The sequence below is a fragment of the Plectropomus leopardus genome, chromosome 6, assembly GCF_026936395.1.
Source record: "Plectropomus leopardus strain MGB_pleo_1.0 chromosome 6, ASM2693639v1, whole genome shotgun sequence".
NCBI classification, from domain to species: domain Eukaryota; kingdom Metazoa; phylum Chordata; class Actinopteri; order Perciformes; family Serranidae; genus Plectropomus; species Plectropomus leopardus.
In genome coordinates, this window is record NC_142181.1 from 13,405,577 (window position 1) to 13,427,804 (window position 22,228).

The 22,228-nt window shown below is 41.3% G+C and overlaps 1 protein-coding gene across 13 annotated transcripts in view; it reads left to right on the forward strand.

Moving 5' to 3' along the window:
* mecom (MDS1 and EVI1 complex locus) overlaps positions 1 to 22,228 on the forward strand; it is a 156,529-nt gene continuing 134,301 nt past the window's right edge. For 8 of the 13 annotated variants that reach the window (XM_088078793.1, XM_088078794.1, XM_088078796.1 and 5 more), the window contains exon 1: positions 8,459 to 8,759. In XM_088078793.1, coding sequence (XP_087934919.1) covers positions 8,723 to 8,759 — 37 coding nt within the window. In that variant the 5' untranslated portion in view covers positions 8,459 to 8,722. Of the gene's footprint in view, positions 57 to 2,201; positions 2,296 to 8,457; positions 8,760 to 22,228 lie in introns of those variants that run through there. The other 5 variants (XM_088078799.1, XM_088078800.1, XM_088078795.1 and 2 more) reach the window with 3 other exon arrangements.

The following is a 22,228-nucleotide window of genomic DNA, read 5'->3' on the forward strand; positions in this document are numbered from 1 at the left end:
CGCTAACTGGAAATTCTTCAAACGGTTTTTTTCTGCTACAAAGGAGACGTGTACCGGTATGTATGCTGCCGGTGAAATGAATGTGGTCTTTTAGGCTAGTTAGCTAACATGCATGTGCGGTACAGTTTTGTAGCTTATATTTTATGTTGTAAATGTGGGCTTGTTATCGTGGCCCTGTGAGGTCTGTGCACTGCGAATTTAAAGAAAAAACAACTGGAATTTGGCAACACATATTAAGCATTTAGAAACGTCTTTGTCGATTGAACTACTGTATGTGTAGCACAGCGTCGCCGTAGACCGTTTTCACAGCAGACATTTTTACATGTCACGGTAGGAAAAGCGCGTTTTAAATAAGATTATTTGTAGCTGCATTCAGCGTAGTGGAGGGCTTGATATTGTCCAACCTGACTCATTGTAATAACTTACTGGGGCACTTAATGGAACTGAGCCACCGTTTATGTTATCATTTTCTCCTGTGCTTTTCCGACGATGACAAGTCAAAAAAATGTCCGCTGTGAGACAGGTCCAGTTCATGAGACGTGCAGCATTTAGAGATAGCTCTGCAAGAAGCTGCGGCTGAGAGATGCTTGTTTGTTTGTGGCTTATAAAATTTTTGACTGCCCATCAGTCAGTGGTGTTGAGCAAAGTTAGAGAAATGCTAGAATGCATGTTTTGTGGTTTGTTTTTTGCTTTCTTAATCTTGTAATGGCATCATTAGGATACTATCATAATAAACACAAGGCTAAGGCTAGGTTGACAGCAGATATCTGCAATAATATCTGAATCATGTCATCACAATGTTAAAACAAGCAACTAAACAAAACAACCACAACAAAAACAAAAACTCTCAAGGTGAATTTCCAAAACCCCTGATGATTAACTGACTTAAGTAACCTTACAAGCCCCAAACCATGTCAACAACTCGCATGTCCCAACTTTGTGCATCATTTTTTTTTAGTTTCCCTGAGAAACAGTTACTGTTGTGTTATTAGGTTCTTGCAGTGTTTTTCTCTATTTGCTGCACTTTTTCTAAATGCTGCTCATTTAGGAATTGGTGAAGCGTTTAGTCATTTGCTTGTGTTGTTTCTAATTGCATGTGTTTTCTTAATTGGATTAAACAAACTGACTTTTTGGTAATAGATACAGGCTTTTCTAATTATGTTTGGTAATGGTGGGTTATTGATTAAAATGACAGGCTGACACAGCAATATAATGTACTGACTGTTTGAAAACGCAGACAGTGATCTATGATGCTTGGGCTTTTCCCTCCTTTGTTTTTTTTCTCCCTTGAGGCCTATTCCTGTACACACCTAACACATTTTGGAAAAATATGCATTTTATCTGACATTATATATGCTCACCGTAAATACTCTGCAAATGATTTAAGTAGTGTTGTTTACCTGTCACACATCGATATGTGAAATACTTATCTTGGTTATCACTTTCTAACTAATGTTTGCTCAAAGAGTAGTAAAACCACAGGTGGTGCTGACAGTGGCTCTGTTTTTCTCAAATGTCCCAGTCAATCATGGCGGTGTGACATTACACTTAGTATGAGGACCCTGAAACTAAAGCAGCTAAAAGTAATTCAGCCATTGCTCATGATTTCATTTACTCCCAGAAATAGTCCCACTGAGATACAAAGGGAGGGAGTTTGGCCAAGATAGCATCATGAAGAATTTCACATAAAAGAACAAGCAGACTAAAAACACAACAGCAAAAGTAAAAAAAAAAAACAAAACAAAACAAAAAACAGCATAAAATTCAAGCGCAAGCAACAAACTTACAAAAATAGCCAATCAGCAGCGTTCAGAAACCGGACATGGGCATCCAGTGTTCAAAAGGTCCTTAATCCTGTTTTGAAAGTCTCTCAGGCTTATAATCAAGTCTAGTTAAAGCTGACTCTGCCATTCACTCCAAGATGAGGGATCAAAAAAAAGCACTTTTACCAAAGAAAGTGCGGTTCGAGGACTGACAAATGGATTTGTCATGTGTATGGTGTTCCTATACAATGTAATATATTGTATTAATGTATTATAGCAATCTGTTAAATAGCTACACAGTGTGCAGTGTTTCTGCTTTTTATGAATCATCGCATGAATCAAAGGATCTTACCATATGACAACAATATAAAAACTCGCTATTTTTTTAAAATTTGTATTTATTTTCCCCCCTTTGTCTGTGTTCTTGTGAAAATACAGCATCACTGGCCTCCGAAGAGTTTGGTGCTCTCCTCTGCATTTCCTACTGCAGACCCTTCTGCCTCTGTTATCCTATCGGGGTTTCTACAGATTGGTAAGTAAAACAAATTTCATAAAGTTTGTGTATCAATCCCTTTCGAAGGGGTCTGGATATATTCTCATCAAAAAGAAAAATGTTTTAGTATGTTATTTATGAATTTCTATGTTCACAAAACACCACGCCCAGCACTTTATGCCAGTGTGAAACAACTTAAGCTGCCTGAGCTTGTCACTTCAGAAGTAACTGCTGACCACTCAGCTGGGTTTCTGGGGAACATTTTATTGTGCTCGACTCAGCTTTTACTCAGGGATAAACTTGTTGGAGGTCATGATAGTCAGAGTTTGTGCTTGGTGTTTCACTTTAGGCTTCTTCTCAGTTTTTTTGCGGTGTAGTCCCTGTAGTGTAGAAATATCAGGAGTAACAGACTTATTGGATTGCAGATTGGAGTGTATCTATGTTTTCCAGGGTCTTATGCTCTCCTGCTAAGTATCCTGTTAATGTGACTCATCGAGGAGACCTTTCAAAGGGTTTTATATCCTCATGAATGTTTTTTTTTTCACCCCAGGGCAAATGTTCAATGAATGTTTCCCTGGGTGAACAATGCACTGAGGTTATACTCCTTGAAACCTTCACACTTAAGTTTGCAGGGCAAGACATTTTACTTTCTGTCTTTGATGTTGATATGTACACGGTGGCTGAATGGATTTTTATCATTCAAACTGCATCTGAAACATTGTGCTCTTGCAGTTTGAACCACCAAACTACCACGCTCTCATAGTGTTCTAATATTTTCTCAAATAATGGCTGGAGGCATGGTTGCCACAAATAAAAGAAAAACGGGCAGGACAGGGCAAATTTGTTTTTAATTTGCTTGTTTTTCCTGTCCAATAGTTTAAAACCAATAGCCATTTCATTTACAAATGACATGAAACAGAGAGAAGCAGTAAATACTTACATTTAATACCAGATGAAGTCCTTTTTCACAGCTGACATTTGTCACTGTGAGCTTGTCATAGTAGGAAAGGTACAGGTGTTACAGTTAACATTAACTATGCTCTGTTCTGTTTAAGACTTGGCAGTCAGTTCTTCTCATATCTCTATTTTGTGCCTCCCTGTCTCATCTGTCCTCCTGCCTGTGATCTGTAAATCGATCTCAGAGAATCTTGAAAGATGGCTCAATTCCTAAAATGCATTTCAAGGAGAGAGTAGGCTCCCTAGAGGAGTTGTGAGAGAGGATGTTCACATCTTTGTGGAAGTGTTTCCTGTATATGTAATGTATAAAGGAAGGCTGACACATAGCTGATAATGCAGCTGCGCCACATATATTTAATTGACGCTGCTTTAAAATATCATCTCAAAGCACGGATGTCTCCTTTTGCCTGGGACCAAGTTGCGAGTGGAAGTGAGGAAAGGAATCAAGGACGTACAAATTGAGAAGAGAGGAGAATAGTCTGGTTTTATTTCTAAAGCCTGATATCACAAAGTATCAGGACCCTGATGCTGAAGCCACTGAAAGGAATGTAACCATGATTAATTTAGGTATTTACACCTGTGCTTTTATGTTGTGATATGTCAAAATGTCTTATGTGACAAAGGCATAGTGATTACTGGCTATTTGATGGTGCTCTGAGGTCAATAGCTTTACTGAAAATGCACATTCAAAGCAGTTTTGATATCTATCCGGCTGTTTCAAGTTCAAAGGGAACTGTGCTATAAGCAGTCAACTGCAGAAACTGTCGAGATTATCGACAGGTTTACTCTCTTATCCTCTAAGCATCCCATCCATCTGTATGTTCCTTTAATTGCCTTGCAACCGGGAACTTGACAAGGATTCCTCTGTCCGCTGTTACTGGAAACGGAGATAAATAAACCTGATCGACTGTCTCATTGATTACTTGTCACATCTCTCTGTTGACGGGACATGTGCAAGGGAGACGTCATTTGAAACTGATGGGGATGAGTCTGTATCTTTAGGTGTGTGTGTGTGTGTGTGTGTGTGTGTGTGTGTGTGTGTGTGTGTGTGTGTGTGTGTGTGGAGGGGGTGGGGGTAAATATGTCCATGGCCAACACCAGCCCTATCAATGCTACTTCCACAAATTGTCTCAGGAGCGCATCGTAATCTGTCTCCCGTGCCGGATACTGAGTTAAGAAGCGGTTGTTAAAATGCACTTTACTTCAGAATAAGCCTGGCCAGCTCGTTTATCAGTTAACTACTGCTTTTAAGTTTCTGCACTTGATCCATAACAAGTCTGTAAATGAGGAAACCCATCAGTTAGACCTATTTTCCTATACAGTCGTGATATAGGGATCTATCCATTGTGGTCTATTTGTTTATTTATTGTCAAAATGGGACTGCTTGGACTGACGTTTGAATGCTGAATGTCTACACACCATCAGTAACTCATTCCTATGTCTCGAGCGCTACATGCTTGTATCCACTAGATGGCGGTATAGTATTAAGGATTTTCAACAATCAGGTCGTCTCTTCACATCGACTCAGCTTCATGCAATAAGCAGGAGATCTAGCGCTGATACAAAACCATATCGCAGTTTGTGGTCTTGATGCTTCATGTTTACGAACCTTTACGATTTTAATTATTTTGGAACATGAAATTGAATTTAGATAAAATTGATTTTTGATTTTATTTATGTTAAGTCATTGTTAATTTGCGTGTTTTTATTCAATCGCCCATGAACAAACCCTCTATATACAGTCAGTGTTTTGAAGAAAAATGCATTTTCTCTGTTTTCATCCTCATATGCAACGGCCATATTTCTGCTAAACAAATGCATTGGTGTTTTTTAGTGGAATAATTATATATATGTATATCTTTTTGAATTAAAGTATCCGTTGTATGTATACAACCGAAATATAAGATTACACACAGTGTGCTCGTCCAGAATCGATTTTGGATTGGACGACGTGAAATTATACCAAAACATTTTATTAAATAATATATTTATCAGGGTGGGCCTTTTTATGTAAATTGCGTCACGCTTTTTGCACGTTTTAATATGAAATCACATATAAGTTGTATCCGTATTAAACCTGCAACTTATACCGATGTCTTTTTTTTCTCATTTGTTTTTTTAGGACTTCCCCAATTAAACTGACCAGGCGTATAAAGCCTTATTTTATACAGTTTTCATCCTCATTTTTCATTTATATGCATGCCAGAAATACAACATAAAAGTACATCTAATGAAAAAAAAATGTAAATGTCGACTCAAATCGGTTGTTAGAACGACCTTTTTGTTTTACTTTGGTGGGGGGGGGGTTCCTCATCACGGTATTATTTTACTACATTAGCAGCACGTTGGAAGCTTTTAATGCGTTTGATTGGGTCGACAGTTCTCCACACAGGGGCAGCACGCACTGGGCCAAATAAATCGTTGCAGGTTTTTACATTTTACAGTACAATGTTACAAAAATCAAGACGTGAACGAAGTCATTGCGATATTATGTTCACCAGAGAGATGTTTTAGTAAAAAGTTAAAATAAATAACACATTGAGCCCTGATTAAAAGAAAGTCGGCAGGCCCATGATATACAAAGCAGAAATGGCCAAGACAAATTGTGGGCCTACAGTGTTGAAATGTGGCCTTTTTTCCTATTTCTAATAATAATTATATGTCTGTATGTTTTCGCTTATTTAGACCAGATTTTATTTGGCTATTGGGCCTATTATTATTATTATTATTATTATTATTATTATTATTATTATTATTATTATAGGTGTGTCCTTTAAAAGAAAGATTAGATTAAAACAATAACTAATTCAAGAATCCAATACCACATCCCAGAAGATCAACATTCTCATTTTACGTCTTTTTATTTTGTTTCTACACACAGGTTTAGGGTTTGGATGCACAAAGCAGTGATAAATATCCCTGTTGATCACTTGATTGATTACCTTGCTCAAAGGTCACGCGGGCGCTGGTAATTTCCTTGTGCCGCAGGCTCCCTTTTCACTTTTAGTCTGCCTCGACAGCCCCCATCATGCTATTTTTTTAACCCCCATAGCTGATTACGCAACTACTGTAAAACAGTAAAAATTAACCAAAATCTGATTGTTTGAATGAGGGTTCCCTTCGACTCAACCAATATTAAATTAGACTCGTTTGTTATTGGTATTTGTGTGTGAATTTAGCGCAAAGTGAAAGCAATCTTTTAGCTTATACTTGCAACCGCGGGGGGTCTCGAACCCAATTAATTTCTAATAATTACAGTCCACGGGGCTGTGGGGATCTCTGCGCCGCTCCGCCCTGCCACCGGGTTCAGCGTATCATAATAAAATATGTATTGAAAGAGTGCTTCAGAGAGGGAGAGGAGACGAGGGGAGAGAAGAGTGAGTTATTGCGGTGAATGAAAACTGTTTCCATTTAGGCTAATTGAGCGCGCCGCCTGGAGCTCTCTCTCTCTCTCTCTCTCTCTCTCTCTCTCCCTCCCTCCCTCTCCTTCCCTCCCCCTCTCTCTCTCGCCACCTTTTCAGGCACGGTGTGTAGGCGCAACCCACTTAATAGCATCATTTATGTCATTACAGTAGAGGCAGAGCGAGGTACAACCACAATAAAGTATCAGCATTAACCTCTCTTAAGTCAGCCATTTAAATGAGGGATATTAATCCAAAGATGCCCAACTTTAGTTTTTGGACGTGGAACTATATCGTTAAAAAAAATCTGAATCTGATGAGAACAATCCTTTAATGACTGAAACACTTTCTGCAGTGTTATTTTCCCCTATTGTGCATGTATCACATAAGTGTGGTTAGATTTTCTTAATTGCTAACTGTGCAGTTTGAGAGTTTGTCTGCGTTGATATTACCATATGGCATGCTCTGGTTATTTTTTTTTTTTTTTTGTCATGTCAAGATGTCAGGACTTTAATCCGTTTCAACACACTTAAGAATCGATAGCTCGAGTTCACAACCCATTTAAGAGTTCATCTACAAGGTCAGCATGAGCTCATGCGGATCTAATTAATTGCCAATTACTTTAATTATACGCTGTCTCCACATGGGAACAAATAGGCTTCACCTTTATTATATCAATGCGCGCTCTGATGTGTGGATACAATTTTACTGCATTTTCCCCATTCATTTTGAAGCTATAAAATACATAGAATGGTAACAAATCAAGATTTGCTGTTTTTGTATCTGGCTGGTACTCTATTTTGCTGATATATGAGTCAGTATCTAAATATGCCTCTATAAAATGTTTATGTGATAACAGCAGACATGCAGTGATTTTATTGACTTTTAGTGCCTGGATGGCATGCATTTATGAGTGTGGCCTTTTTCTTTAAATCCAGAGCGAAAAAAGAAGTTGATCCAAACATTATTCCACCCACTGAGATGAAGGTTTGGACGAAAGTCTTTTTTTCTTTCTTTCCTTTCTTTCTTGATAAAGCCGTTCTCCTTCCAAGTTAAATCAAGTGAAAACATCCTTTTCGAGCCTTTAGCAATTACCAAGTGATGAAATTTACGCACTGCAACAGAAACGTCTCAAAGAGGAATTAATACTGAGCACTTAACATATTAATAATTGTCAGCACAAAGAGAGAGAGGGAGAGAAAACCTGGGCACTCTCATATTAGAGCTGTCAGTCGGGTGCCCAAGCGGGAGAGGGAGGGGGGAAGTTTTTCATTCATTTTCCAGTACTCGGTATAATGGTCAAAACACAATTAAAATATATAAAATCTTTAATGACTATATCCAACATTGGTAATTTAAGTGAACATTGATTAATGTGACTTCATTTAAAGAGAAAAGGTGCGCAGTAAGGATTGAGAATAAGGCTCGTTATAATTAATGTCCCCGGTACTCTGTAGATCCGGGGTGCTGACTGCACTGCAAAAAATATCCATTTTATGAAAGCATTTCTTGTAGTGCTCATTCTCTAACTTTTTTCTTTTTAAAAAAAATGTACGTGTGTTTAATGCATCGTTTTATTGCAGTTTGATTGAACTTGTTTTTTTTTAACTTAAAAGAGTTTTCTTTAATCTTATTTAGTTGCCTTTTCTAACACTTTATTGGATAAACGGGTCTTGTTTCGAGATATGCTCCAAAACAAGTCAAAACTCCGCCGCACGCATCCCAATTACAAAGTTTCCTCACGTGTTAGATAAACAACACGATTGAATCTGAGGCTTCCACAACCTTGGACATTTTTTGCAGTGTGCCCCGCATTCTCCCTCCGTGATCGTTTGAAACTCTGACACGAAAGGAGATGTCCACGATCCACACATCTTGACCAGATCAGGTTAATATCAAAGTGATAAATCGTCCCAAACTTTTTCTGGCACTTGCTGCCGACAGATCTCGGGCTGTGCGCATGTGCGAAGGTGTCCAGACTGACAATGCTGGAGAGATAGCGCGTTTGGATTGAGAAACCCAGAGAAAAAGGACCGAGAAAAAACAAAAAGGAGGAAAAAAAGATCCAAGAAAAAATCCAAACAAACCCACGCCGAGAGACTGGCACCATGAGGTCCAAAGGCAGGGCACGGAAACTGGCCACGAGTAGGTGCAACATCCCTTTCTTTTTTCCTTTTGAAACATGCCATCTTATATACCTATAGACTGTCGCTGTTATCACTGCGTTTATCAATAGTTTCGGTAACGATTTCATTTCTGCCAGAAAAGCAAAATCTCGCGCTCACCTGTTAAAAGTGACAGAACGATGACATTGTCGCGAAAGAAAAAAAATAAACGGTGTCAGAAGTAGAGTTTAAAGTTTCGGGAGCGATGGAGGAACTTTCTGCAGGGCGTCCGCTTCACTATTGGAATTGCTCGTTGCATGTAGTGGGCGCTGTAGCGTAATGTTGTGTATTGTAGGTTAAAATCTCATGTCCCGTGCAGCGGCGGTTGTATTGCAATCACTGCACACTGCTGCTGTGGGCTGCTGGTCACTTCAGTTTTGCGGGGAGCAACTTGGAAAAGGCAGGTTGCTGGAGAGAAATAAGGAGAAAACGAGGATTTAGACAGGCATGGTAAATGTCTCGGGGAAGGGGGAATTGTTAGTAACTCTGTGTGTGTCATATTCGAGCTCGTATTAATGCGTAATCTGCGTTGATTGTTAAATTATATGGTACTCTGGGAAAAAAATAACACTTTGATGTTTTAATTCCTTTGATGCAGGAATGTTATAGTTTGCAGAATTAACACTGTAATTTGATTATTGCAGGAGGCAGGCTGTTAACAAAATTCATTTAGGATGAAATATTAACTTAAAATATTCAATGAGTCTGATTAAATTAAGTGTAATCTCGAAGCACTCTTGTCATTAAATCGATTTAATTACTTGGACCCAATCAGCTATAAGAATTAATGCAAGGAGATGATTGATATGGCTATTCATGCATTGATTTGCTACAATAAATTATCAAGAATTGCATTCTTTTTTTTTCTAAAGCTTTGTCAGTCAAGCTCCAGTCCACATGTTTTGATATTTTTCATTAGTGTTTTCCGTAAATATGTGTCTGCTGCCTTTTATTTGAGTTTTGACTGACTTTTAATTGCTGAGGTTCTCATTGTAAAAGACACACCATTAATCGAGAATTGAATTGCAGATTTTAGGAGGAAATTAGACAGGGAGGTAAATAGAAAGGCAACAGTGTAATGGCCCAGGCCTGAAATATTCTGTAGTGTTTACAGCAAGTTTTAAAAAAGGACGTTGTGATTTTCATGAGAGTTTCAGTCAGTTCAGTGAGCAGGGTTTGTATCCCATTTTTGCAGACAATAATTTAATTTTTTTTTTGCATGCTATTGAAACTAAAATAAACTAAATAAAACACTGGTTTAGCAGCTGCACCACATGTCTAAAATTATTTGGACAGTTAACGCCAAGTTATGGTGAAGTTGTTGCATGCGGTCAGTTTAAATCGATTTTAAATTACTTTATTTAATTACTTTACAGAACAATATAAAAGAGAAAAACTGAAAAAAAGTGAATAAACATGGGAATCGTGGATTCATGTGTCGTGTTTCTATTGAATGTTTAGAAAATATTGTGATACGCTTTAGGGAAAAGGTGTGCGCGCACAAAAACAGGCACACACACAAACATCGTCATCATCATCATCATCATCAACAACAGGAAAGAAAACACTTGGTTTTCTTTGCAGCGGCCCTCTGGGTCTCTCTTGACTGTGCAAAACAAAACTTTTGTTTTGGAATTTTTTTATTATTCTGCACATACACACACAGCAAGCAACAGCCGCATCACCGTGTCTGCATACTTGCAAACAATTAAAGCCATGCTCTCTAATATAGTAAGGATAGTTCCTTGTTTATTAAACGATTATTATTATGGAGATGGAAGACGAAGATGTCTACCTCTTCAGTCAGAGTGGGGGGAATGTTCAGGGTCCCCGGAGGAGCGGGCCCGCTCTGGCCCCCAGCCAGGTCTGCACAGTGTCAACAGTGAATATTTAAATTCCCAGACCCCTCATAAGAGCTCTGCTGGTAAATGCGTTCAGTGTGTGCCTCCCGCCTGTCCGGAGAAGTCGTGTTAAAACGGGCATGTACGGGGGCCTCCCTGCAGAACAGTCGTGTGATAAAAAAGGGGGTGGATGTAATAGAGGAGGTGATGGAGAGGTGGTAAACGTAAGAGTGATTGATGGAGGTTGACTGATTAGTCCGCACGTCCAGATGTAATGCGGTGCGCCACAAAAACTCGCTTTTGCTTCCCAACTAAGTATAGCCAAGGCGTGCAGGCCGCACCCCGTGGTGAATTGTGGGCTATACAGAAAGCTGAAGGAGGGGGGCTTTGATGATCCAAACTAGCCCGGTGCAGGCCTAATTAAAGGTCCACTTAGCATATTTGTGTCCCAATAAAAAACCTCTTGATTATTATGTGTTTAGAGGTCCTTGATAATTTGTTAGGAATAATTACAATCACGATTAATCACATATAATCCACTTATAGTAATATTGTGATTTACAGACCTCTATGTAAAACTTAATTCCATTTTTTAACGCAGTGAAAAAAAATATTGACCGAAAGGAAAAGTTCCATGAAAATTATTTGGAGGCTTAACAAGTGTCAATGGAGCATTGAAATCCAGTTTGTGTCCCAAGGCACAGACTTGTGCACTTGATAATCATTTTTCACATTTACCACAATATTTAGTCAGTCATCACTCATTGATGCGCCCGCTCCCCCCAAAATGTGGCACAAATCATTTTTTTAGATGGAAATTTTACACATTGCCTCCCCTGATTGGCACGCGAGAAGATGTGCGTGCGTGCAACAGAGAGAGAGAGAGAGAGAGCGAGGGAGAGAGAGAGGGAGAGAGAGAGGCCTCGCGCGCCTCGGTGTCTCGCTGTCTGTCAGCGCCTCTCCTCTCCGGAGCTGAGAAGTGCGTCGTCCTCCTCACATTGTGCAATGGGCCATGCATCTCGCGTTTGTCTGGCGGAGCTCATTAAAACGGTTAATAGATCGGCCCATTTAAAAGGTGAGAGGGAGCGGGCCGGCGCGAGGAAAGTGAAATAGAGACCCCATTAAACAGCCCTTGTTGTCCCGGAGCGGTGCTCTTTGCCTGCGCTCCGCTTGGTGCCAAAGCTCCGTATACAAATGTCCCATATCTCCTTTAGTAATGGACTGGGTCAGGAATCATTGGGGCCCACGGCAGAGGTTACTCCTTGTTAATCTTTGCTTTGAACTTGTTTTCTTATGCAAATAAATTACCGTTTAGCCAATTTATCTAATCAGGTTTATTTTTTTCAAGTTCCACCGAGTAAATTCATGTCAAGCATATATTTTCAAATCAGTCCGTGGTGTGAGGCTCATCTTAAAACTCAAATAGGACTTATCACTTCAGTGAAGTACTAAGGGAATAATCTAAAAATTTGTTGGTTTATAGAGAGTAAAAAATAAATTATTTTACACCATCATCCAGTTCACTATATAAAAGATTTCAGTCATTTATTTTTAAGGCCTTAATGTAATATTCACTCGGTTTTTTTTGAGTTTGTGTTTGTTTTAGACCAAAATTTGTGTGTAAAATGCCCTTGCAAACTTGAAGTCCTTGTGTGAAAAGGTGCTAAAGCGTTCTGTCAGTTGCTTTGGAAAGGTGATGGTTTTCTGCTTAAAAGTTGCTGATGTGTAACAATTATGTGATCAGTCTACAGAGGGGTAAAAGCACATTTATGACCAAGTATCAGCATTGCTTTAGCTGCTGAATACTTGTCAGGTGTAAAGCATATCACATATGCTCACACGCAGATGCCGCCTTTGCGAGTGTATTCGTTGTGTTTTGAGGTACAAGTGTGTCTGTGTGTGTTGATGAGTGTGGGGTGGCGGCGGGCAGGTTGACTATGACCCAGGCTCTCTCATCTATCAACGCCCCCATTCGTCTGACATGTCGTCCACTTTCCTCCTCTCTTACGATGGGAGAAGCCTCCCCCACCCCTCTCAGAACATGGCTCTTTTTGGAAGGTCTCTGATGTTAATGAGTCGTCCAGGACTCGGTCGCAGGGCTGTAAACAGAGAGCTGATGAGGTTAGTGGTTTGTTTATGCACTGTTGTCACCCACTTGAAGGATGGCCCCTGTCCTGAGCAACTAGGGAGCTTCCAGGCCTCGTCACGGGTCCCCTCTCAGGGCCCTGACACAGTGGCCTTGCCCCAAGGGCTTCTGTCCCGTCTCTACTCCCTCTTTTCCAGCTGCACTCCTCTGTCTCAGTCCATCATGTATGTGGGGAATTTTATAATGCATTAAAGCTCACAGACAAGCATTCTTTTATGAATGCTGCCCTGGTAGCAGGTGAAAAAAGTGTGTCGTATGGGTGAGGCACTAGTGTTTGTTGATGGTGGTGTGTTGTTGTTGTTGGGGGGTGGTACGGTGCAGCGACCCAGACAGGGCAGTGTGGGAACACCAAGGGATGCATGGAGGGAGGGAGGGTGAGAGGGTGTTGTGCAGCAACATGTCAAGCCTGGGAACCGCTGTGTGTTTACCACAGGGAAACCGTACCAACACAGAACAATGAGCACGCCTTACCCCTTCTAAATAAAAAAAGGCATTTCTGCTTTCTTCTCCCCCCCTAAAGGTCATGGAGTTAGAGATAGGGAGTCCACACAAAAGCCTCCAGTCTGTCGGCAGTCTGGTCTGGCCCAGTACGGTGCCAAGGCTGAGGTCATTATCAACAGAGCAGTCCCAAGCTAAGCATATTTTTATAGATTGTGCTTGTGTGTGTGTTTTGAGGGGAGGCGAGCATGTGTGTATGTGCTTATTTGGAAGAGCTGAGTGTGTATGTGCAAGTTTTAGTGTGATGCACAAAACAAAGGCGGTCTGTGGAGTGTAAAGCAAAGTCGTCAAATGTGCGACTCGCCGCCATTTTCTCATCACAAATTGGTCTGAGATAAATGGCATTTTGCTGAGTTGAAAAGTTTACTCAGACATCAAACTGATTTGTGTCGTTATGATGTCTGAGGAGTTATAATGTCAACAGATTGCTGATGGTGCGCCTTGCCCGGGCTATTAATGAGGCGGTGTGAAGTTAGCACTCCTTGGCGTGCTTTGAGATAGAGATGTCTGTTAGCTAATTAAAGAAACTCAATCATTTTATACTCCAATCAATTACCTGAAGCAGGTGGTAGGAACAGGGCCCGACACTCTGGCCTCATGTCTCACATCAGCTAACTACCTGAAGTCACTTTACTACATTGTTGAGTGCTTTTATGAGGAGAAAGACTAAACAAGAGGCTTGATATGACTTTATTCTAGCTGCCAATCTTTGTACGCCACACTTAAATCAAGACTGCAGACATGATTTTATGTTTGTGTGTATTTTACGGGCTGCAGTGTGATCATTTTACTCTTTCTTTTTAATATCTCCCCCAGCAATCCCAAATAAGAATAAGCAGGCACAGTAAATATACGTATATGTATCAATTTCATCCCACGTCCTGATTTTTTATGACCCTTTAAAGGATAGTTCAGATTTTTTTATGTGGTATAAGGTACTTATCCATAGTCAGTGTATTACATGTGGTAAATGGCAGTCTGCACCCACCCAGTTTGGAGAAGCAGGCTGCAGTTTGACACGAAATCTAAGTAATGTACTGCTGTGGGGGCCAGCAACAAAATGCATTTTAGCCCCATGTAAAAAACATCCCACCTTAAAAAAAATGTCATCATCATTTCAATTGTATGCTATATTTAGAATATTTTCACTGCTTTTCCTCTTTGTCAGACAGTGATTTTCAATGACAAAATTATGCCATTATAACTCTCTATTCAAAGCCAGACTCCACTGAGGAAAAACTGTGATTTAACATCCCTGAACACAGGAGCTGCTGGTCTACCGCTGCCTCCATCAGTTACTTTGTTTGTGTTATGTGTGACTTTGGCATTTAAAAGAGTTTTTTCGGAGTCACCAAAGTTGCGCAATAACACAAACTAACTGACTGACAGAAGCAGCGGCAGACTGGCACCTCCTGTGTTCAGCGAGCTAAATTACTGTTTTTGTCAAAGGAGTTTAGTGGCTTTAATTAGAGTATAGACGAGGAACTGAAGCCTTAATGGCTTTCTCATCAAAACGGGCCATCTTAAGGAAAGGTAAAGCGATGAAAATACTCTCAGTATAGCATACATTTAAACTGATACTGATATTGTTTTGGTGGGACTTTTTTTTTTAGGTGGCTTTAATACATTTTGTTGCTGACCCCCTTCCATAGTCTACATTGCTTAGCTTCCAGCCTGCGTCTCTAAACTGGGGGCATGCCAACTTTTAATTACAGTAAATAATTCACTGACTATGGAAAAGTGTCCCATAAAACCCCATCCCAAAGAACCTGAGCTATCCTGTTAACTTATTTTGAATATCACCAAAGTTCAATATCTTTGCACTGGCAGGTATGCTTAAGTGTTTGCTTGTGGACATTTTTGTTAATCACTGTCAGAGTGTGTTGACAGAGAGACCAGTGTTTTTTTCTTCTCACTCTTACACACTGGAGAGAGCACATAGCTATAAACAGGAATTACCCAACAATCGCTTTGTGAATGTGGCGATAACAGCGTGTTCCAGCACTGCTCGGGGATCTCCCTGGGTGGAGCAGGCTGGCCTTAGGGATGGAAGGAGCGAGGGAGGGAGAGGAGGAAAGTCATTCTTGATTAACAGGGGCCAAACAGGGCGTCAGGTCGTGCCCGTCTGTGGCTGAATAGAGAGGATAGGACACTGCGGAGAAGTCAGGTGTGTACGTTTATGTGTTTGTGCGCTATGTGTGTGTGATTCCTGTACACCTTTCATCTCTGCCACAACAAGCCCCCCACTCTCCATGCTGAAGCTCATTAAGCAGTGACCTCTCACCCCCGCAGGACGGGAGAGATGAGGGTAGGAGACATGATCAAAGCTGCGGCCTTCCTGATGAAGTTTGCGCTGCACCACATTCACCTGATTGAATCTGATAGCAGCTGTCTCGCCTGTGTTGCAGCGCTGCAAGTGGTTACAGTGGGAGACACAAAGAGGAAAAGTCATGACAAGCTGTTAATTCATTATTAAAGGTAAAGTAGGTAGGGACAGCAAGCTGATAAACTTTAAGATTTAAAGAAAAATGAGTGGTAGTTATCACAGCGCTCCTGTTTTTACACAGAGGACACTCAAATGAGAAAAGTGTTTAATGGTAGGTGAGCAAAATTTTCTCATTCTGTTGTTTTTCAGTGATTCCTATTTTTTCTGGATGGATCTCTAAGTTACCCAGATCCAGTTTTTGGGACATGATTATCTTTCTACTGGTAGTGAGGCATGCCTCATCAATGTTCAACACTGTTCCACCTCCAATCCCTTGTCTGAGAAAAGGAAACACCACGTCCTTGTCCTCAGAGATCTGTCTTGATGACTTCCCCTCTGTGTGTGTCTGCATAAGCGGTGCACCTTCTGCGTGCACAGAAATGTTGTTGGTCAGCCAGGGTCGTCGTAGAGGAAAGAATGCGGCCGTGGAAAGGAATGCAGGGCTGATTAGCGCTTTTTACCTGTAAGTGAACTGGACGTGCCGGCGTGTGATGAGACCGAGGAAACAAGGGAACAATAGGACAGTAGAGATTCCTTTCCACGCCGCATTCCAGCGATCCTGCAGTCAGGGCCCCCCGCTCGGAGCTTTGATGAACCCTTCTCGCGGCTTCCTGGGATTGTCGCTCCTCCACAAACACAAAAACATAAAGCGGTCGGTGAGCGGGGCCAGGGAAGAGAGAGCACGGCCCTCCTCAGGATGTCCTGTTTTGATTAGCGTTAGCATCCTAAATGCACCATAGAAATATTATTCTAACACGGAGAAGAGCTTAGTGGTGACACATCCACTTCTTTCCACTCTTCGACCTCCAGGGTCAGATACACTACAATGAGCCAGGAATCAAAGAGGTGCTCCTCACCCAGTGATCTGACTGAGGAAATCATGTGAGGGAAAACAAGGCGATAAAACGATAGGGAGAGGTTTCGGGGCCTGTCAACAGGTGGGAGTATGTCATGCTAGTTCTTTAGAAGAAATATCTGACCATTGCTGGAATTATTATATCAATATTTTAACTTTTTGTTGAATGACAGGAAATGGCGTAGGTGGTTTTCAGAAATCCTTTCCCATGCCAGACTGAGCACATTTTCCTCCTCAGATCAGAGGAGACTGTCGGTTTCTATGAGAATTTTCAGCAAAAAAAAAAAAGAAATCACAGTGGGTAAACACTGATTTATGTGCTTTTAAGCTGGGAATCAAATTTTACTGCCACGTGAAGCCCTTTGTCACACCTTAATAGCTACCACCAACAGTTAACAGCTTGTACTATTAAAGGGGAATTACATCATTTTTCAAAATTCATGCATGTTATATATAGTCCAATAATTTTAGTAAACATAAACAACTCTCTTCCAAATCCTTAAACTTGAGTGCTAAAACTCAAATCTGTGATATAATCAGTTATAAAGTCCCAAGCTGCTGCACGGACAATAATTTGGGAAAGATTTAATAGATAACATCCAAATGTAGCACAAATTTTTAACAAGATTTATAGAAAATTGACACCAATAATAATAGAATTTCTGTGCATTTCCATTCACTAGTGTTATGCAAATAATGGGAGTTTGTTCATTGAGATAAGCAGTATGTGGTGTTCATTTTTCAGTCAGAGAGCTAGAGAGCGCGACGACATGGCGTAATTAAAAGAGCGCAAGTCAAACCTAAAACAATGGATATATGTGTAACAACAGAGAACACACTGAAGAATGGAAATAAAAAGTTTTGACAACTAGAATTATAGTTATGTGCTTTTGAGAGAGTTCTGGTTACAGTTCTGTGTGCATAAGCATGTTTAAAGCATATAGTGTCAACATATAGAGAGCTTGCAGTGGCCTACGCCATGACTGTACATCATCATTTATCCCTAAATCTGTTTCCCTTGCATGTGTTTGCATTTACCTTGTAACAATATAAACTTTTTCATCTACCCCAAGTGTAAAGACCTTTTTTCAGTTCTTCGTTGTTTTTCTGAATTGTTGGCATTTACACTTAGATTTTTTAATGTGCAAATTGAAAATGTGCATATAGACAGGTAGCTAGAAACGCACCTATTGAGAGCAGCCTGAGGAATGCTCTGAGTATATAGGTACATTTTGTTTCAGAACTGGGAACTCTGCAATAGAGTAAAGCTCATTTAAGTGTAAAAAGATACACCACCTGTGGATCCAACATTAGGCTCTCGTTCAGACTTTACACTCAATGACAACACAAGTTTGAGATTTACTTCTCTGGTTTCTGGCTTTGAGAGAGAGAGAGGTTCACAATATTGATATTTCTCTGGACATGGAAATAACATACTGGAATTCTTAATTTAGGTGGTGCCCCCCCTTCAACTCAAGCTGTTATTTAATTAGTATTTTATGGTGAGAGAACTAAGGTTTATAACACAAAAACAGTCAAACAACTAAAATAGCTTTTATGCTGATAAAACGGAGATGATTTCAGTCGGCTGAAATTCGTAATTTAAGGCCCGTTTCACACAGTACACATTAGAAGTGCGCGACTTCAGCCTTGTCGAACTGCAGTGTGTTTCATGCTTGTGGTGTTCACACATGAAGCATTGTTGCAATGTCGCTGCCTGCAGATATTAGTACTGTACTTTCATATTCCTAAGTACAAAGTTCACTCATTTATGAAGTCGTCCAAGATCCTGCGTAGCCGTCATCACGGTCCTGTAAATATTTCAAAATAAAATGCATTGTATCAGTAACTGATGGGATTCTGTCCACAGAGACACTGTCTGAGGGCTTTTGTTTTTAAAGGGAAGCAGGGAGGTTGGAGTAAAACAGCTGTCTTTGTAGGCTGTTTCCTCATCCCTGTGACAGAGAGAGACTTTTAAACTGCAGTAAAAAGTGGTATAGAGTCAATATAATCATCAAAGCACCATTTTCACTGTCTATGGCAGGCAGCTGAGATGCGCCTGACAAGTGCTGCTAAAACGGACAGTGTGCACGCTCTAACTTGATAACATGGGCGCCGAAATAAAAAGCAACATGCTCGGCGCTGCTCAAGCGCTCCTAATGCGCGCTGTGTGAAATGGGCCTAACTGATGATATTTTCCTTTAAGAATGTACCTTAGTTGTGTGTTTTGAGCAGCAGCTCTAACACACAGTGTCCTCTTTCAGCAGCCAACACCACATCTTTTCTGTCTCCTGTGGAATCAGAGAGCAGTGAAGCATTGCAGCATGGTTTGTTGTTTTGCTGGTGCTTGAGGGCTTTAGTTTGACAGGAGGGCACCACTTTGTTCACCTCAGTGTCCAGAGAGGACCCCTAGGGGCCTCTGGGCCTGGACGTCTCTGTCAGGGCTGTGGCAGGACTGGGGCAGCGAGGGGCCCCGCTGCTCACTGGGTCAGCGGACAAGCTAATCGATTTTATCTCCGTTACACACACCACGCCAAACCTCTGCTGGCCTGATATTTACATGTTCACTGTTCAGAAGATTATGCTCCCTCCATCGTCTGTCTCTCTTTCTTTCTCATTCTCTCCCACCATGTTTCTTGTGTTTCTCTACTGTGTTTTGTCTACATCTCTTTCATTCTTTATCTCTCTCCCTCGCTCCATCTCACCCCCCCTCCCTTGAAGGGAGCATTTTAAATTTAGCCTCCATGCCCGTCTCAGGGTTGGAGCTCCCCTTGAGGGAAGCTGGTGGGCAGGCAGAGGAGCCCTTGTTTTCTCGGCCATTCCTCTGGATGAAGCGTTGGAACAAGGGAATGAAAGCTTTGAGAAAGGTCTGGAAACTACCCATTCATCAGTGTAAGGAGATACCGCGCTGACAGTTAGCAGACGGCCAGCCAAGTACAACACGGGACAGCCGCGTGGGCCTGCAGCGCTCGGCTCAACAGACAGACGGAGCGAGACCAGACCAAACACCCCACTCATCTCTGTTCGAGGAAATAACATATGTTAGCATTTTACGCATTTTATTCTGATTCTCTTGCGCCGAGTGCCTCAAGTGCGAACAGTAGAATAAGTGAATGATTACTGGTGCAATCATAACTAATATAGTAATAAAGAAGAGCAGGGGGCAACAAAGTATAGCACCGCAGACAAATAATGATTACATGCTGTCATTTAAGTAGTGGAGCAAACTGTGGTTAGTTCACTTATTTTCTGATTTGGCAGAATTGACAACTTTTTCTACTTTTCAAGGTCCTTAAAGTAAATTGTGTTTTCTGTTCTAGAAACTTTTAGAGGTATTTTGTGTAAGATTCCACATTCGTATCGGTTGACTATTTTCGTGTCCTCTCTGTCTCGTGAGCCCCTCTCTCTCCATATCTTCCCGTCAGCCACTGCAGAGGGGCAGAATACATGCATACCCTCAGGGGCAGTAATACAAGTATGAAAGCAAAGATTTATATGCACCCATAAACACATGCACCTACACATGAATATTTATTCATTCTTAAAAGAAATTTGGACACAGCACCCACACACATACATACATGGACATGTACTTGCTGTGCTGGGATGGGACAGCGCATTGGCAGAGCAGTACAGGGTGGGACATTGCAGGTGTGAGTCTGTGTCTCTCTGCCCTGCCATTAATCGCTGCCATCTGACAGTTCAATCTACGAGGGGCCGAGCAGAACAGCCGGCTGGTTACCAGGGCAGGTCATTACTGAGCATGGAGGCAGCCAATCGCATCAGCGATCAATGACAAAGGCTGTGGGGGGGGGGGGGGGAAAAAAGTGAGGGAGAAGTAGAGGGTTGAGAAAGACAGAGGGTGTGAGAGGCAATGGAGATGTAGGGATGAAGGGAGGGGAAAGGAGAGGTATGGCAGGATAAAGGTAGTTATGCTGCTGAAGGTCAGTTCTTGGTTGTGGAGTGGATGACAAACAGGCTGTCAACTGCCAAGAAATGGAGATATTCATCCGATGCTGCACAACTAAAAAATATGGCCCGTTGCACGTGCACGCACATAAATGCACACAGACGCAGTCATTGCCATTGCAGCTTGATTGAGAATGCAGCAAGGGAATTTAGTGTGAGCCATTGTTTTATGAATTCCATATACAAGGTGTTGGCAGTCTGCGCTGCCCTTTTAGTGGTCAGTTTGGGCTGCGCTGTAGTAAAAGTAATGACTGGCTGTGAATTAAAAAAAATCAGTTCATGAAAATGCCACAACTCCCCTGTGGCCCCGCCTCCACTGCCCACCACGTTACCACGGGAACAGCTGCCATGGTGAAGTCCGTCCAGTGGTGTTTACCCAGCCCCAAAAGTCAAACACAGTCTCCCTGTAACAGAAGGAATTCCTTGCGCTTTACAACATTTATCATATTTCATAACCCAGGGAATGTCACTTTCACCGTCTCACCCATGTTTTCTCTTTTAAAAAAAAAAAAAAAAAGTTGATGAGGCGATTAATTGATGTTGTGGGTGACAGTATTTGGCCAGAGCTCTGATAAAACAACAGTGAGATCTCTCTTTTCTCCCTAGAGGCCTAGAATAGCAGGACTGGTCGTTTATCCTGCACTATCTCTCAGCAGATCCACTGGCCTTCTCTCCCAGAAACACACAACACACACACACACACACACACACACACACACACACACACACACACACACACACACACACACACACACACACAGGCCATCCCAGCGTGGACACCAGTGAGTGATGATGAGTCATTATAGAGAGTGTGCCCTTCGACCTCCTCCAGTCTTTATGGATCACTCTCTGGCAGAATCATATTCCCTAATGCCAAGTTTCTGTCCATCTGCCTGCCTGTCTGTCAGACAGTCAGGCCCCTTAGTCTCTCTCTTTCTCTCTCTCCCATACTTTCTCTCTCTCCCCTGAGTTTCACACACCAGTTCATCCCAGACATCTCTGTCTCTGTTTATTTTAATAACAAACAGGAAAAATATCTCCCTTTCCCATTACCAAATGTTTGAATTTGATAGTTTTCATGTATTCCATAGTGAGGAAAAATGGACATAAGTGATGATTTGTTCAGATCATTTTTAGATGAACTAGAGAAAGGCTTCAAAAGTCGTCTGTTATCCAAGGGCGGGGTAGTTTAGAAGATTAATTATATCTGTTCGTCCTAACCTACCATGTTCCTCAATGTTGGGATTGGCATGCAGCATCACTGTAGCTCCATTCACAGTAATCCAATACATCATTTTGCATGTAAGTGTTTTCCCTCCATCTATTCCCTCACTTGCATACGTTCGTGGTAATTCCTCAGTGCGCAGAGGAGCAGAGCAGTGAGGAAAAGCAGAGGAAAGGAGTCAGTTTGGATTTCTCTACATCCTCCTCTCTTTTTTTATGTTACTTTGTTAATTTAATACTACCGCTATGCCAAGGGTATTCTGTGTGTAGATCCTGCTGCTAATATGTTTTTTGTGGGCGCTAGCATTTGATCCTTCTCTCAACAAATGCAATTTGTTATGGCCTGATTTGATCAGCTGCAGCAGCATAGTCTCATGCAGGCAGAAGCAGGTAAACCTTTCATACGATAGGTGTTGAAATGTTTTTGCGT